We start from the raw sequence: 18,311 nt of genomic DNA on the forward strand, positions 1-18,311 counted from the left end.
TCATATTGTCAGAACCCTTGCTGATTTTTCATTATGTTTATTTTTATTTTATCAGTTTTACTTTCGAGCTGTGAACAGAAAATTATGGGTTAAACGTAGACTTTATGAAACAGCTTGTAGTAAAAGAAAAAGATCAGACCAAACAAGTTTTTGTTTATGTGTGAGACCAGGCCTGGAGGTTAATTGCTGGGTGATTCTTGATTAAGAGTGTTCATACAGAAAGAGCATTGTGTTAAAACAGAGTGGAAGTTGGCTATTAACATGGTCGTTACCTGGGAGTTTGTTCTGGCAAGTTTGGAAGAGATTGTATATTCAAGTGCATGATAATGTTAATTGGTAATTGAGGCCTTGGAAGAGATGGTCAGTTCATCAGACAGGAACATAGGCAAAAGTGAGGGCTGCAGATGCTGGAAACCAGAGTCTAGATTAGAATGGTGCTGGAAGAGCACAGCAGGTCAGGCAGCATCCAAGGAGCAGGAAAATCAACGTTTCGGGCAAAAGCCTCCATGCCTGATGAAGGGCTTTTGCCCAAAACATCGATTTTCCTGCTCTTCGGATGTTGCCTGACCTGCTGTGCTTTTCCAGCACCATTCTAATCTAGGGCAGGAACATAGTTGACACTGCTTTTGACGGTGTTTTTCTGGAGGAGATGAATTTGGTTACTGGTGATGCAAGATGAAAGATTTGAAAGCTCTCTGTCTAATCTCCCACACCAGTTTCCAGATGCCTGGAGAGTAGAAGGTTGAGTTAGAACCAAGGACATTTTTAAGAGTACTGCATTAAAATCTAGTCTCCCTGCTGTAGGAAAGATGTTAAATTTGAAAAGGTTCAGAAAAAAATTAAAAGCACTTTGACTCAAATCCTCCAGTTCCAGCAAAGGGAGAGGCTGATTGGCTGGGTTTTTTTTCTCTGGCACATTGGAGGATGAGGGGTGACCTCATAGAGGTTTAGAAAATCATGAGGACCATGGATAGAGTGATTAGCCAAGTTCTTTTACTCAGGCTATGGGAGTCTAAAACGAGAACAGGTTTAGAGTGAGAGGGGAAAGATTTAACAGGGACCTGAGGGGCAACATTTTCATGCAAAGGGTGGCGCTTGTATAGAACAAGCTGTCAGAGGAAGTCATGGAGGCTGATACAATTATGACATTTAAAAAGCATCTTGATGGGTATGTGAAGAGGAAAGGTTTAGAGGGTATGGCAAATGGGACCTAGATCAGTTTAGGATATCTGGTCAGCACGGATAAGTTGGAAATGGGTCTGTTTCTGTGCTTTATGACTCTATGAGTGAACTGAAAAGGTGATCCGATCGATGCTTTCAGAAAAGCAAGCAAGGAGTTCACATCTATGCATGTGAAACACAATGCCTATGTATTGTGAAAACTATAGATATTTTCTCAGCAAGTGATCCAGACAACCTGACAAAAATATTGCAAATACAACAACACAGGGGTATTGGTCAATTAGAGATGACATTTCGCAAAACAATGGTTTTCTTTCTGCTGGCTTAATCTAAAATCATTAGACCCAAACTTCTCCAGAAGCTGCAATGAAGATCACATGGGAATGAAGAATTATAAGCTCAATCAGAACACAAGAGCATGAGAGATAAGAGGAGGAGCAGACTACACAACCTGTCAAGACTGCTCCGCCACTTATTACCATCATAGTTGATCTGGGGCCGCTCACCTTCCTGCCCATAGTCACATATCTTTTTAGTGCATGAGGCACCAGAAGTCTATTAACTCCAGCCTTAAATGTAGATCATTTGTGTATGGAACAGGCATCTACAAAGACATCAGAAAAATAAAATCTGATGGAAAACATGCCAAAAGTATAAAGTACACAATAGAAAGACATGGTAGCCACTGAAGTACCAAATACACCACAATATATTGTGGAAGCTGATTTATTCACACAGGATAATATCGCCGAACAGCAAACCATTTCTTAATATTTCCTTTTATCATAAAGGTAAAATATTTGAGAGCTGCAACAATTATCTCACCTCTGTGACTTATGCTTGCTGAACAACAGATTCTTAAAAGATTAATCAGTGGCAAGGAACTAAGATAGTGCCAGCGAATTTGAGAAATTTCCTGAACAATATGGGTTCAATATTATCACTTCACAATCCAAGAGGACAAGGGTAGACAGAAAGACATACCTAAATTGTCAAGAGAGTCTCATGAAATGCCAATATAAGATAATAGGGTAGCGGAATGGGTCTGGGTGGGTTACTCTTTGGAAAGTCCGTGTGGACTTGTTGAGCTGAAGGGACTGTTTCCATACTGTAGGGATTCTCTGGATGATGACTGTCTGTAAGAGTGGTAAAGGCAGGATCCCTCATAACAGTCGAGATGTATTTAGCTGAGCACTTGTGATGCCAATGCATACAAGGCTTTAGGCCAAGAGCTGGAAAATGGGTTACAGTAGTTGCTTTTGACTTGTGTGGACATGGGCCTTTCTTTATGCTGTCGCTCTCTATGACTCCATAACTATTACAAAATGGCAGAAGCCCTAGAGGAGTACAGAATGTGTAAAAGGGGATGTGAAAGGTAAAACAGGAAATGAAAGGATATTTGCAGGTAAATCGAAGGAAATCCTAAATTGCTTCACAAGTACATGAAGGGTAAAAGGACAATGAAGGAAAGAGGAAGCCCATTAAGGACTGCAGTGGTAATTTGTACGTGGAGCCAGAGGATGTAGATAAGGTTGTAATTGAATATTTTGGGTCGGTGCTCACTAGTGAGAAGAATGATAAGGGCATAGAAATCAGGGAGAAGGTCTGTGATACAATTAAAGAAATTAGCATAGACAGGGAGAAGATTCTGAGTGGTCTGGCAGGCTTAAAAGTAAATAAATCTCCAGGGCCCGATGAAATATATCCTAGGTGTTGAGTGAAGCAAGAGAGAAAATAGCAGGGACGCTTTCAAAATTGTTCAATTACTCTCTGATCATAGGTGACATGCCAGAGGGTTGGAAGACAGCCAATGTGGTACCATTATTGAATAAGGACCAGGGAGCTACAGGCTGGTCAGGTGAACCTCAGTGGTGGGGAAGCTACTGGAAGTAACTCTGAGGGACAGAATTAATTTGCATTTGTTGAGGCAGGGATTAATCAAGAACAGTCCACATGGTTTTGTTAAGGGACAATCACGTCAAACTAATTTGCTTGCATTTGTCGAAGAAGTGAGCGGGTATGTAGATGAGGATAACGCTTTTGATGTAGTCTACTTAGACTTTACCAAGGCTTTGGATAAGATCCCACATGGTAGATAGCAAAGGATGCCGATGAGATCCAGGTAAATTGGGAAAATTGTATCCACAGTTGGCTCAGTGGCAGGAAGCAGAGTGTTCAGGGTTGCTTTTCCGAGGAGGATAGGGCAAATGATTGTATGGCTAAGGACCTTGTGTACTTGGCAGGATTCATATTTTTGGATCATTGCAATCTCTTCTGAAGCACAACCTCTCTGTATAGAAGGGGTTGCACATGAATCGGAAAGTGATCTATATCCTAACGTGGAGATTTGCCAGTGCTACTCAAAGGCTTTAAACTTGGGGGGAGTTGGAGATGGGTGGAAGTGAAGGGGAGGAACCCACAGTCACAGTGGGAAAGATACTGAGACTAGTACAACAGAGAAGAGCAGCAAGTTAAATGGTCAAGGTAAGCAAAAGTAAGGCAGAGAACGAGGTAAGACTGAAATGTTAACTGCATTTATTTCAATGCAAGAGCTCTGGCAGATGAACTCAGGGCTTGGTTGGGGACATGGGACTAAGATATCATAAAAATTACAGAAACATGGCTCAGGGAAGGACAAGCTTGACAGCGTAATGTTCCAGGGTAGAGGCGCTACAGGAAGGATAGAAAAGGGGCAAAAGAGGAGGGAGAGTAGAACATCTAGGCAAGTTATTTGGGAGGAACGGAGAAATAAGAAAGGGATGATCACCTTATTGGGATTGTATATATGCCCTCCCCAATAGTCAGCAGGAAATTGAGAAGCAAATATTTGAAGAAACCTCAGATATCTGTAAGAATAATAAATAGGGTGGTAATGGCAGGGAATCTTAACCTTCCAAACCCCGCTTACTTCCCTCCAAGGCCCCAAGGGATCCTTCCATATCCGCCACAAATTCACCTGCATCTCCACCCGCATCATTTACTGCATCCGCTGCACCCAATGTGGCCTCCTCTATATTGGGGAGACAGGCCGCCTACTTGCGGAACGTTTCAGAGAACACCTCTGGAACACCCGGACCAACCACCCCGTGGCTCAACACTTCAACTCCCCCTCCCACTCCACTAAGGACATGCAGGTCCTTGGACTCCTCCATCGCCAGACCATAGCAACACGACGGTTGGAGGAAGAGCACCTCATCTTCCGCCTAGGAACCCTCCAACCACAAGGGATGAACTCAGATTTCTCCAGTTTCCTCATTTCCCTTCCCCCCACCTTGTCTCAGTCAAATCCCTTGAACTCAGCACCGCCTTCCTAACCTGCAATCTTCTTCCTGACCTCTCCGCCCCCACCCCCACTCCGGCCTATCACCCTCACCTTGACCTCCTTCCACCTATCGCATTTCCAACACCCCTCCCCCAAGTCCTTCCTCCTCCCTACCTTTTATCTTAGCCTGCTGGACACACTTTCCTCATTCCTAAAGAAGGGTTCATGCCCAAAACGTCGATTCTCCTGCTCCTTGGATGCTGCCTAACCTGCTGCGCTTTTCCAGCAACACATTTTCAGCTAAAGAAGGTGGAGCCAAGTTGGAGGGTTGGATCTGGCATGGGATGGGGAGGGAGAGGAGATTTGGAAACCAGTGAATTCAGTGTTGACACCATGTGGTTTTAGGCTCCCAAGGCAGAAGATGAGGTGTTCCTCGTCCAGTTTGCAGGTGGCCTTGTGTAGGTAGTGGAGGAGGCCCATAATGAACATGTCATGGGGGGAGTGGGAGTGACAGTTGAAATAGATGGCTCTACATAGCTTCATATGTGGTTTCATCTTCTTATCCACCTGTCGCAATTACTTTGCTTAACCCTCTCAAATTCAAAATAGGTTTGCCCAGGCTTTTTGCTTAAATTCTGAAACCTTTGCCAATCTGCCTAAGGCATTACCTTGTATGGAACTAAGTCATAATCCCAAGACAATGAAGTATTCATTTCTGTACATTATCTGTCAACTCTGCATAAGAATTTTTCAATTGTTATTTGCCCAATTCATTTTCCTAGTCATTTTCTCAAATTACATGAAGAATATCTCCACATCCTCTTCTTCAAATTTTGATAGGGCCTGTGCAAACTTAAACATTTCACTACTGGACTTCAGATTATGATGAAAATTCTCCCCACAAGAGCCTACATCAAGAGCTGACACCATCAGGTTCAAGTGTGCCATTTTAAGCATATATTCATATCATTCCAATTTCTCTTTTTGCAATTCTAATTCTAGATTTCACTTCCATATTTCTGTCTTTTTCAATTCCATTTCCCTTCCCTTATCTTTCTCTATCCTTCACTTATCTTTTTCTGCCATCTCTAGTTTCTTCATTTTCTCCTTAAGTTCAAGCTGTTTCAACTGTAACCAAATATCGCTGATTCCAACTGTTATAAAGTTGAAGGCACATACTGTCCCTTTAAGAGAGAGTGAATGCTGTTCTGAACTGACAGCGTACAAGCACCTGTGTACATGACTAGATGACAGTCCCAGAGTGTACTGGAAAATTGCAAATATGTAACATTTGACTGTGAAATGGATATGTGAGTATTAGCTGCTGTTTTAACAATTCAAATTTAAGCAATCAGTTTAAATTATGCCCCAGGAAACTAAAAGCCAATTGAGTTTGAATTTATTGTTTTGCCAACATCGAACCAATGAGACAACCTGATGTTGGGGATCTAAAATGCAGACATTTTGAAAATTGGTCAGAGAATAACTGCCATCAAGACAGAAATGCAGGGAGAGCTAACATGTTGCTCTCCAAGAAATTAGGAAACATTCTCTATCAAAGGTACCTTTTCATATAAAACATACACGCAATAAAATGGAAAATGATCCAGGGAGATCATCAGCCAGAAAAGGGAAGACAAAAGAGGACAGCTACTGTGTAGTTTTGAAATTAAGTTGATGTAATTTTAATAAGAGTCTCTGGAACAGAATATTGTTATAGAATTGGAGGCAGATAATAAGCAGTTAAGAGAAGGGGTGTATTGTTGGTTAATGTTCACTTTTAGAGTAAAAAAATTGATGTTATTTTCTTTAAATTGGTGAGTTCTCTGTTACTCATATTTTAGCAGATTACAAAGTTTTCTGGGTGTTTGGTTTAATTAACAGAGAAGTTCATCTCTGCGTCGTAACACAACATTTTACGACAGGAAGTACTCAGCCTCCTCTGCACTTCTGTAAACCCAAATTTCTTGCTGGTACCTCAATTACATCTGACTTTCTGGCTCTGTCAAGCAAAGCTACATCCAGTTTATCTGCCAAGGCAATCAAGCTTTATTTTGAAATTTCCTTTAAGACTGCTAGCAACAACTCTGTCACCTGCAGGAAATTCTTTACTGTTTACAGTCCTGTGCCTCAAACACATTCATAACCTCATGTTTTCCTTTATGTACTATCTGCCAGTACCACACCTAAATACTCATTACTTCTGTTTCCAATCCAATCATGGGTCAAATGTCCTCAAAGTTTGTTACAACTGACTGGGATGACACACTGGAAATTTAGTCCCACTATTCCCAGTGTCACACCCGTTAAAGATTTAATAAAGTATGCAAAGTTATCCAATTTATCTGACTTTAAGACCCAAATTGATAGAAAACACAGACCAGGTTTCTGTACTGGACAAGAATCATTATTTATTCGAAAAGTACATAAACTCTAGCTACAGGTAAACTGTTAGAAATTGTTAGGGTGACTCTATGGCATATAACTGAAACTCAAATCCCACAATAAACATCCCTGACACACACACAAATAGTCCGGATAAAATAAGTTATGAACAGAAGGAAAAGCTAGAAAGACAGTTTAGAAATCTCTCTTCCTAGATTATGTTGTTGAGAAGATCATTGTCTTTCCTGTTCGTCAGCACATTGCTTCACTCTTAAAAGCCTCTGACTTATCAGTTAAGAGTCACAGCTTACAACAATTGCTGCAGGAAAGATAAATGGTGTCTTCAGGATTTCAGTACCTTTTGACTGCAGAAAACAAAGAGATCACTCCCGTGCCGAGAAAGGACTGAACACTTTTCTTTCTTGAAATTATTCCCAATTCAAAGTCGTTCAGTTAACCGAGAACCAATAACACAGTTGTTGGAAAGAGAAAGGTTTCTGTCATTGATATCTGGTCACTAGTCGATAGAGCAAGCAACTTATTGCCAACAAAAGTTACATTTGCATAGCCCCTGGCTCCAAATTGTCTGCAAGTCAAACTTCAATTACTCCTCATTCAAACAACTGTTCATGATGCTTGCTATTGGTGTCATTTTATTTGGTCTTCAAAACCTATCGCCATCCTTTTGAGCACTGGTTTCAAAACAGCAGAAGAAGCCACATCACCAGACATTAACAGTCTGGTCTGATGTTGTCATTCAGGTCAGTGCCATCTCCATGGTCTGGAAAAATATTGCATAAGAAGGTGCAATATACGACCTTCTCCACTGTGCAAAGGTAACTGACACCTTCACACTCATTCTATTAAAAAAAAATGAATTCCATATGCTGGAAATCAAAAACACAAACAGAAGTTGCTGGAAGAACTCAGAAGGTCTGACAGCATCTGTGCAGAGAAAGCAGAGTTGATGTTTCAGGTCCAATGACCCTTCTTCAGACCTGGAAGAACTTTTGTTTGTGTTTCAAACTCATTCGTCTCTGCCACTGCATCCCCCACCTGTGACCAAGGTTCACGCTCTAACATTCTCACTGTGGCCTGCAACCTTGCCCTTGCCCACTCTGCCATTCCTCATTTTCCCACACTAATAACCCTGCATACCCTCGGAGTTAGCTACTCAATTGCTCAGGAGACCTCACCAATTCTCACCCATCTGCACCAACACTAACAACTATAATGCCCTATTTCACCTCATTTAATTCCACCTTTTCTCTAATTACAAAAGAAATCTGCTCATAACAGGCAGAAAGACCCCCAAACCCAACATTTGACTGTTAAACCACTCTGAGGACAAAATCCAGAAATCAGTAAGGGAACCAAGATTAATGGGGAAAACACAGGAAAGTAAAGTTGAGGTTTATCAGATCAGCCACAATTCCATTCAATGGTGCAGCAGACTCAATCAGTTAAAGACCTACTTCTGCTCCCATTTCTAATCTTGGTCTTTATGTAACTCTTGCCCTCACAGGAGAAAACTGGGACCAGTCCTTGCAGAGATGCTAAAACATATATATCCATGCAAATAGGTACCATTCTTCATTCCAATGTAACTTTCACAGTAACCCCACTGCTAATCTCATTCATTGCACGTCACTAGTAACCACTGGCCATGATGCCTTCCCTCCTTTGTTTGCAGTTACTGTCAGCATATCGATGAGCACTGTCATAAAATGGCCCCCAGAAGCTACCTCTTAAATTCTGAGGATGAGTACCTAGACTTCAGAGGAAACATCAGCAAGGCTGCCTCTTAGCCTCCAACACCCCCCCCCCCCCCACCCCACCCCCCCCCCCCCCCATTCTCAAATGTCTCCACCAACTCAGAAAACACCATAGAAATAAAACAAACAACTACTGATGATGAAAATTGGAAATAAAAACAGAAATTGCTGACGAAATTCAGCAGGTCTGGAAATATCTGTGGAGAAAAATCAGAGTTAACATTCAGCAACTCAGTGGTGTTCTGAAAAAGCGTTAACTCTGATTTCTCTCCACAGATGCTGGCAGACCTGCTTAATTTCTCCAGCAATCTCTGGTTTTTGTTTTACATTAGTGGGAGTATTAACCTTTGAAAGTGTGGGACTATAGTCTGGTGATGACATCACTACGACAGCTCCATAGTTATCCAAGAAAGAAACATCCCATGTTGCTGGCACTTGGATAACTGTAGAGAACAAGTACCTGGTCAGCCCTTGGCCAAAGAGGGCCCAGTTGTGTACAATCAGAGATTTCATCCACATGCACAGAGAGGAATATGAATTACAGACAGGTATGTGGGGGAAAATGGCCCTCACTGCCTAGAAACTGCAGCGTCACAGCAAGTCGTATGATCACCTGTCTGCCTCCATGGACAGCGATGGAGAGCGAGGTCCAGAACCATCAGGGTCTGCTGGACACATACACACATACACACATACACACATATATGCGCATGTGAACTCTGCTGCCCAAGGCACTGGCCCTGAGAATCACATACATAGTGACAAGGGGATTTGTGAACTTTCGAGATGGCTATTCCTCACAGAGAGACATGGTGGTGCCAAGATGCACCTAGCCAGAGGAGAAATCATGCACAGGCCCCCTCAGAAGTCCATACTCAGGACTCTCCAGAGATGAACAGGCCCAGCATGCCCATCTTGCCTGACCGTTTCAACCCTTCAAACTGAGGAGGGTAGCAGCCAGTTGCCTATTAAGGGGGATTACTGTTTATTAATTATATTATAAACCATACATCACACCGCCGCGAGCAAACTAGATAGCAAGTATTCTTGATGTGAAAGTCAGCACAGGATCAGCAAGTCGCTGCCTGCAAAGCAGGGCATCAATTTGTTCCTTCTCTGCCATGCCCAGGACAAATATCAGAAGCTATGCAGGCTTGCTCTGGACTAAAATTACTTGTCCAGGTGCATAATAGCCATTTAAAGATGGTATCAGCAACGGGGGTGCAGGTTCATTCAAGAGTATCCTAGCAGGGGAGATTGTTCAGAGTATGGCATGTGGTAGCACGGGGCTAGAATCAGACCAGAGCAGTGTTATAGGTACATAATAACGCAAGTTTGTTAAGAAACAGTGAAAGATCTCGCTTGGTCTTCCAGAGTGAGACTCTCCATGAAACCTTAGCCAGAAAATATAAGATTCAGCCCAATCTCTCACAAACAATATTTTTAAAAGGTCACCAAACCATGAAAATGTGTGTGGTCAACATTTTTCCAACTACTTAGTTTGACTTGTTTTGGATTATTATGCTGTCAAATGCTTTTCACAAAGTTATACCTCTTCTATTGTTCAGTGTGAACTATTCAGTGACCTGCACAAAACTGTATATATTTTAATTGAAACAAGAACAAAAGTTAGCAGAAGATGGTCAGTTCTGAAATAAAAATGTATGCATAATGTTCCACCAATTCTTAAACTTGGGTATTGCTGAAAAGACACATTTGTCAAAGCTTTTTATCTTGCAATCATCAGGACAATTTGCAAGAAATGCCCATGTAAAGGGAAAACAACATATTACATATGACAGGGGAGTATTGATTGGTTGTCAAGTGAACTCTGTTTGGAAGAGATGAAACCATAGAGGATTCAGCAGTTAACTGCCAAACTTTGATTAAATTTTCAAATCTAGCAGGTTGACTCTGATTGGTCAAAGTACTGCCTTGAGGAAATAATTCAGGAAATGGGATGAATCCATTGAAAAGCACAATAATATGGATGCTGAATATCTAGAATAATAAATGAAAATACTGGAAAAACTGAGCAGATCTGGTAGCATCTGTGAAAAGAAAAACAGATATCATTTCATGTCTGATATGACTTATCTTCAGAATTGAAGGAAAGTTCTGAAGAAGAGTCATATCTGACTCAAATGCTGGATTAGTGGTGCTGGAAGAGCACAGCAGTTCAGGCAGCATCCAACGAGCAGCGAAATCAACGTTTCGGGCAAAAGCCCTTCATCAGGAATAAAGGCAGTGAGCCTGAAGCATGGAGAGATAAGCTAGAGGAGGGTGGGGGTGGGGAGAGAGTAGCATAGAGTACAATGGGTGAGTGGGGGAGGAGATGAAGGTGATAGGTCAAGGAGGAGAGGGTGGAGTGGATAGGTGGAAAAGAAGATAGACAGGTCGGACAAGTCAAGGAGACAGTAACTGAGCTGGAAGTTTGAAACTAGGATGAGGTGGGGGAAGGGGAAATGAGGAAGCTGTTGAAGTCCACATTGATGCCCTGGGGTTGAAGTGTTCCGAGGCGGAAGATGAGGCGTTCTTCCTCCAGGCGTCTGGTGGTGAGGGAACGGCGGTGAAGGAGGCCCAGGACCTCCATGTCCTCGGCAGACTGGGAGGGGGAGTTGAAATGTTGGGCCACGGGGCGGTTTGGTTGATTGGTGCGGGTGTCTCGGAGATGTTCCCTAAAGCGCTCTGCTAGGAGACGCCCAGTCTCCCCAATGTAGAGGAGACCACATCGGGAGCAACGGATACAATAAATGATATTGGTGGATGTGCAGGTGAAACTTTGATGGATGTGGAAGGCTCCTTTAGGGCCTTGGATAGAGGTGAGGGAGGAGGTGTGGGCACAGGTTTTACAGTTCCTGCGGTGGCAGGGGAAAGTGCCAGAATGGGAGGGTGGGTTGTAGGGGGGTGTGGACCTGACCAGGTAGTCACGGAGGGAACGGTCTTTGCGGAAGGCGGAAAGGGGTGGGGAGGGAAATATATCCCTGGTGGTGGGGGTCTTTTTGGAGGTGGCGGAAATGTCGGTGGATGATTTGGTTGATGCGAAGGTTTGTAGGGTGGAAGGTGAGCACCAGGGGCGTTCTGTCCTTGTTACGGTTGGAGGGGTGGGGTCTGAGGGCGGAGGTGCGGGATGTGGACGAGATGCGTTGGAGGGCATCTTTAACCACGTGGGAAGGGAAATTGCGGGCTCTAAAGAAGGAGGCCATCTGGTGTGTCCTATGGTGGAACTGGTCCTCCTGGGAGCAGATACGGCGGAGGCGGAGAAATTGGGAATACGGGATGGCATTTTTGCAAGAGATAGGGTGGGAAGAGGTGTAATCCAGGTAGCTATGGGAGTCAGTGGGTTTGTAAAAAATGTCAGTGTCAAGTCGGTCGTCACTAATGGAGATGGAGAGGTCCAGGAAGGGGAGCGAGGTGTCAGAGATAGTCCAGGTAAATTTAAGGTCAGGGTGGAATGTGTTGGTGAAGTTGATGAATTGCTCAACCTCCTCACGGGAGCACGAGGTGGCGCCAATGCAGTCATCAATGTAGCGGAGGAAGAGGTGGGGAGTGGTGCCATGTAATTACGGAAGATCAACTGTTCTACATAGCCAACAAAGAGACAGGCATAGCTGGGGCCCATACGTGTGCCCATGGCTACGCCTTTGGTCTGGAGGAAGTGGGAGGATTCAAAGGAGAAATTGTTAAGGGTGAGGACCAGTTCGGCCAAACGAATGAGAGTGTCGGTGGAAGGGTTCTGTTGGGGACGTCTGGAGAGGAAAAAACGGAGGGCTTGGAGGCCCTGGTCATGGCGAATGGAGGTGTAGAGGGATTGGATATCCATGGTGAAGATAAGGCGTTGGGGGCCAGGGAAACGGAAGTCTTGGAGGAGGTGGAGGGCGTGGGTGGTGTCTCGAACGTATGTGGGGAGTTCCTGGACTAGGGGGGATAGGACAGTGTCAAGGTAGGTAGAGATGAGTTCAGTGGGGCAGGAGCATGCTGAGACAATGGGGGCCAGGGAAACGGAAGTCTTGGAGGAGGTGGAGGGCGTGGGTGGTGTCTCGAACGTATGTGGGGAGTTCCTGGACTAGGGGGGATAGGACAGTGTCAAGGTAGGTAGAGATGAGTTCAGTGGGGCAGGAGCATGCTGAGACAATGGGTCGGCCAGGGTGGTCAGGCTTGTGGATCTTGGGAAGGAGGTAGAACCGGGCAGTGCGGGGTTCCCGGACTATGAGGTTGGAAGCTGTGGGTGGGAGATCTCCTGAGGTGATGAGGTTCTGTATGGTCTGGGAGATGATGGTTTGGTGATGGGGGGTGGGGTCATGGTCAAGGGAGCAGTAGGAAGAGGTGTCCTCGAGTTGGCGTTTGGCTTCAGCGGTGTAGAGGTCAGTGCGCCAGACTACCACTGCGCCCCCTTTATCCGCTGGCTTGATGGTGAGGTTGGGATTGGAGCAGAGGGATTGGAGGGCTGCGCGTTGTGAGGGTGAGAGGTTGGAGTCGGGGAGGGGGGACGACAGGTTGAGGCGGTTAATGTCCCGGCGGCAGTTGGAAATGAAGAGGTCGAGGGCAGGTAATAGGCCAGAGCGGGGTGTCCAGGTGGATGCAGTGTGTTGGAGGTCCTCTAGCTTATCTCTCCATGCTTCAGGCTCACTGCCTTTATTCCTGATGAAGGGCTTTTGCCCGAAACGTTGATTTCGCTGCTCGTTGGATGCTGCCTGAACTGCTGTGCTCTTCCAGCACCACTAATCTAGCATTTGATTTTCAGCATCTGCAGTCATTGTTTTTACCATATCTGACTCAAAACCTAGGATTCAGTAGAAGCATCTGACATTGGACAAATTAGTGAGGAGTTTCAGGACATGCATTCTCCTGTCAGGAAGAGGATAGTGAGAGGTTGCAAAGGAAAGTAAGTGCTACAGGACATTTGGTGTACCACACAAAGGTCAGCCACCTGAATATAACAGAGCGTCAGGATCATTGGAGACTCAAACATTTGCACTCTGGTTCACAATTACTTGATGCCTCAATGCCCCATGATAGTCCCTTACCTACAGCCATCAAGGTCACCGTCACCTTTAATTCTTATGCACCTGGATAGTTCCAGGGAACCACTGCAGATTGAGATAACATATCACAGTTCGTGACATTGTTAGGAAAATCATGGAGGTTTCTTTCACTAAGTAGGTACTGCAGCCATTTTGAGGCAGTTGAATCATTGCAGGTACAGAGATCATTGGTATCTGTGCCATTGATGAATTCCCTTATATTCAAGAGGCTATCAATTATACTTAGAATGGGTCACGGTGAAGGGCATCACGGTAGCTCAGTGGTTAGCACTGTTGCCTCACAGCATCAGGGACCCAGATTCAATTCCAGCCTCGGGTGACTGTCTGTGTGGAGTTTGCACATTCTCCCTATTTCTGCATGGGTTTCTTCTGGCTGCTCTGGTTTCCTCCCACAATCTAAAAATGTGCAGTTTAGGTGAATTGGCCATGCTAAATTGCCCATAGGGTAGGTTATTAGTTAGGGGTAAATATAGGGTAGCGGATTGGATCTAGGTAGGTTACTCTTCGGAGGGTCGGTGTTGACTTGTTGGGCTGAAGAGCCTGGTTCCACAGTGTAGGGATTCTAATGATCAAGGCACCAATAAGTCAGCCAGTCAGATATTCAAACAGAAAAGTCTTCCACTCAATAAACATCCAATTAGTGTGTTTCCAAGAGCTTATGCCTCTCCTGCTCCTCGGATGCTGCCTGACCAGCTGTGCTTTTCCAGCACCACACTCTTCAACTCCGACATCATCAACAGTAAAGGTCAAATCAAACTCTATCCAATATTATGCATTTAAAATTGTAATAATTTCAACACAAAATACTGTATTTATTCAATTAAAGTCTCTATAGCTATGAATAATTTGTTTTGTGTCATTGCTATGTTTATTATTTTAAGAAGTGCTGTACCTCATCTTGGTGAGAGCTCAATAACTGCAGCTTCATGTGTTTCATGTAGGCCATTGTTATAGGCATATTGTAGTCTATCATACCGGTCACCAAAGAAGCAGGTTTTTCATTTTCTGGAAAAGAGGAAATATAAATTTACATGAAAAAGATATTGAATGCATGCTGTTGTTTCAAAGAAAGCCAAAATGTTCTGATTACCAACAGGATAAGATTGATGGATCCAAACCAGAAGAGAAAATAAGAGTCAACGATAAAACAGACTTATGTTGAAATCAAAGCCAAATTATTTCACTTTCCACCATTTCAATAAACAGAAGTTAATTTCTTTTTGGTTCCCTTGATGCCTCCATTCACGCCCACATCCCATCATCTTTGAGCACGAACCACCTTTGGCTCCCTCAAATGTTGACTCTGAATATGCAATATATCCTACTTTAGACATTACCCTTTATAGATACATAACCTTTAGTGGGTCAACAATGCTTCCCACATACGCATGTTCTATTCTCGACCCTTTGCTATTTTCAGTTTCCTCTGTGTTTCCTCCCGCAGTTAATTTCAACATTGGTGGTTGTGTATTCACCAGCTAGACCTCACTCTGTATAATTTCTCTGTTAAACAACCTGGGCGACATGGTAGCTCAGTATTTGGCACTATTGCCTCATAGCGCCAGCAACCTGGGTTCAATCCCAGCCTTGGATGAAGTTTGCAAGTTCTCCCTGTGCCTGTGTGAGTTTCCTTAAGATGCTCTGATTTCCTGCCAGAGTCCAAAGATGTACAGTTCAGGTGGCGTGTCCATGCTAAATTGCCTCATATGGTAAATGCAGTGTTCAGTGATGGGGTGTCAAATGCTCTTTGGGCTAAATGGTTTCTATTTGCACTATAGTAATTCTATGATTGAGTTTTTAAAAATCATTCAAAGGATGCGGACATCACTGGCTGGGCTAATATTTATTGTTCATCCTGTATTGCCCTTGAGTTGTCCTCTTGTGCTGCTACAGTCAGTATGTGTGGTGGGGTCCCACATGGCCACAGTACTATTAGGAGGTGAATCCCAAGATCTGACACAGTAATAGCGAAAGAATAGTACTGTACTTTCATGCCAGCACGGTGTATAGCATGGAAAGGAATTCGCAGGTTGTGATGCTTTGTCCTTCTCAATGTTCTTTGAGAAGGTGAGCAAACAGGTAGATGAGAATAAACTGGTTAATATTGTGTATATGGATTTCAGCAAGGTATTCAATAAGGTACCCCACAGTAGGCTATTGTACAAAATGCGGAGGAATGGGATTGTGGGAAATATAGCAGTTTGGATCAGTAATTGGCTTGCTGAAAGAAGACAGAGGGTGGTGGTTGATGGGAAATGTTCATCCTGGAGTCCAGTTACCAGTGGTGTACCGCAAGGGTCGGTGTTGGATCCACTGCTGTTCGTCATTTTTATAAACGACCTGGATGAGGGCGTAGAAGGGTGGGTTAGTAAATTTGCAGACGACACCAAGGTCGGTGGAGTTGTGGATAGTGACGAAGGATGTTGTAGGTTACAGAGAGACATAGATAAGCTGCAGAGCTGGGCTGAGGTGTTAAATGCGGACAAGTGTGAGGTGATTCACTTTGGTTGGAGTAACCAGAATACAAATAACTGGGCTAATGGTAAGATTCTTGTTAGTGTAGTTGAGCAGAGAGATCTCGGTGTCCAGGTACAGATCCTTGAAAGTTGCCACCCAGGTTGACAGGGTTGTTAAGAAGGCATACAGTGTTTTAGCTTTTATTAATAGAGGGATCAAGTTCCGGAACCATGAGATTATGCTACAGCTGTACAAAACTCTAGTGCGGCCACACTTGGAGTATTGTGCACAGTTCTGGTCACCGCATTATAAGAAGAATGTGGAAGCTTTGGAAAGGGTGCAGAGGAGATTTACTAGGATGTTGCCTGGTATGGAGGGAAGGTCTTACGAGGAAAGGCTGAGGGACTTGAGGCTGTTTTCGTTAGAGAGAAGAAGGTTGAGAGGTGACTTAATAAAAGACATATAAGATAATCAGAGGGTAAGATAGGGTGGACAGGGAGAGCCTTTTTCCAAGAATGGTGATGGCGAGCATGAGGGGGCCTAGCTTTAAATTGAAGGGTGATAGATATAGGACAGATGTCAGAGGTAGTTTCTTTACTCAGAGAGTAGTAAGGGTATGGAATGCTTTGCCTGCAACGGTAGTAGCTTCGCCAAGTTTAAGTCCATTTAAATCGTCATTGGACAAGCATATGGACGTACATGGAATAGTGTAGGTTAGATGGGCTTAAGATTGGTATGACAGGTCAGCGCAACATCGAGAGCCAAAGGGCCTGTACTGCGCTGTAATGTTCTATGTTCTAATGGTTACAGGTTGCAGGTTTAGAAGGTATTATCAAACAGTCTAAGCTAGTTGTGGTAATGCATCTTGTACATACCTGCCACAATGAATCAGTGTTGGAGGGAGTGAATGTTGAAGGTATTAGATAAGATGCTAATCAAGTGGGTTGTTTTATCCAAGATGGTGTACAGCCTCTTGAGTGTTGCTGGAGCTGCATTCTTCCAGAACAGTGCAAAGTATTCCATCACACTCTTAACTTGTGCCTTGTAGATCATGGATAGGATATGGGGAGGCAAGAGTTACTTGCTGCAGAATTCCCAGAGTCTGACTTACTCATGTAGCCAGAGAATTTATGTGGCTGGTCCAATGCAGTTCTGGTCAATGGTAAACCCAAAATGTTAACAGTAGGGGATTGATCCATAACATTGCCAGTAAATGTCAAAGAGAGACGGTTAGATTCTCTCTTGTTAGAGGTTGTTATTCCTGTCACTTGTATAACAAGTATTTTATTTAACTCTTATCCTTCATCTTTAAGATCATTAAATATCATCTCTTCAGCTATGTTCTTTGGTAATCTCTCTTGATTTTTCCTTCCACAAATTGGCATTGACTGTCTTCACATCATTTATTTTCCTATATTAAAATTACTGTATAAATGTAAGCTATGTTGTGAGCACAGGTAGTAGGAAACCAAATCCTAAACTTAGAATTGGAAAACAGTATTGCATCTAGAATTAAGACAATCAATCACTTAAGTGGTTAAACAACAAATCATCAACTAGAAACATAATTTACTCACAACTAAGGAATGGAGAAAACAGGTCTTTGCTGTCTACACTTAAACAACTTTAAATCATTCTTACTTGAAATTGTTACTATTTGAGCAGCAACTGCCAATTCAAGCAAAAAAAGACTGGCACTGAAGAAATAACTTTTAGTTATCTCCCTTAGGAATCATTCTCCCAATTTTTCAGAAATACTACACTTCCAATAAAAAGATTATATTCGTATCACGCACTGTGAAATAATTATCTATGGACACTAAAAGGGTAGATTTCTTACTTATAACACTTAATTTGCAAACCTTTTGAATTTTTTACTCCAGTGAGTAGTGGACACTGGGTCACTGAATACATTCAAGATCAAGTTAGATAGGTTTTTGATCTGTAAGAGATATACAATGGTTATACACTGGGGAAGGAGAGGGAGGTAGTGGTCACAACATGAAAGTGAAGATTAATACTACTATCGGATCAATCATGAACTACTGAGTGTCCAAATGTTCTCCTCCTGGTCTTAATTCTTATGTTCTTATGTTGGGTGAGGGCAGAAAATATAACAATCCCTTCCTAATTTTATTCACACATTTAATTTTCTGGTACCATATCAACAAAACAGCAGATGTAGCTGCTTGTAGAATTAAGGTT

At 43.3% G+C, this 18,311-nt stretch overlaps 1 protein-coding gene across 4 annotated transcripts in view; it reads right to left on the reverse strand.

Moving 5' to 3' along the window:
• Window positions 1-18,311, reverse strand: part of LOC140477127 (nucleolar protein 4-like) — a 343,324-nt gene that overhangs the window by 259,902 nt on the left and 65,111 nt on the right. For all 4 annotated transcript variants that reach the window (XM_072570460.1, XM_072570458.1, XM_072570459.1 and 1 more), the window contains one exon: window positions 14,542-14,654. In XM_072570460.1, coding sequence (XP_072426561.1) covers window positions 14,542-14,654 — 113 coding nt within the window. The remainder of the gene's footprint in view (window positions 1-14,541; window positions 14,655-18,311) is intronic.

The sequence above is a fragment of the Chiloscyllium punctatum genome, chromosome 5, assembly GCF_047496795.1.
Source record: "Chiloscyllium punctatum isolate Juve2018m chromosome 5, sChiPun1.3, whole genome shotgun sequence".
Lineage (NCBI taxonomy): Eukaryota > Metazoa > Chordata > Chondrichthyes > Orectolobiformes > Hemiscylliidae > Chiloscyllium > Chiloscyllium punctatum.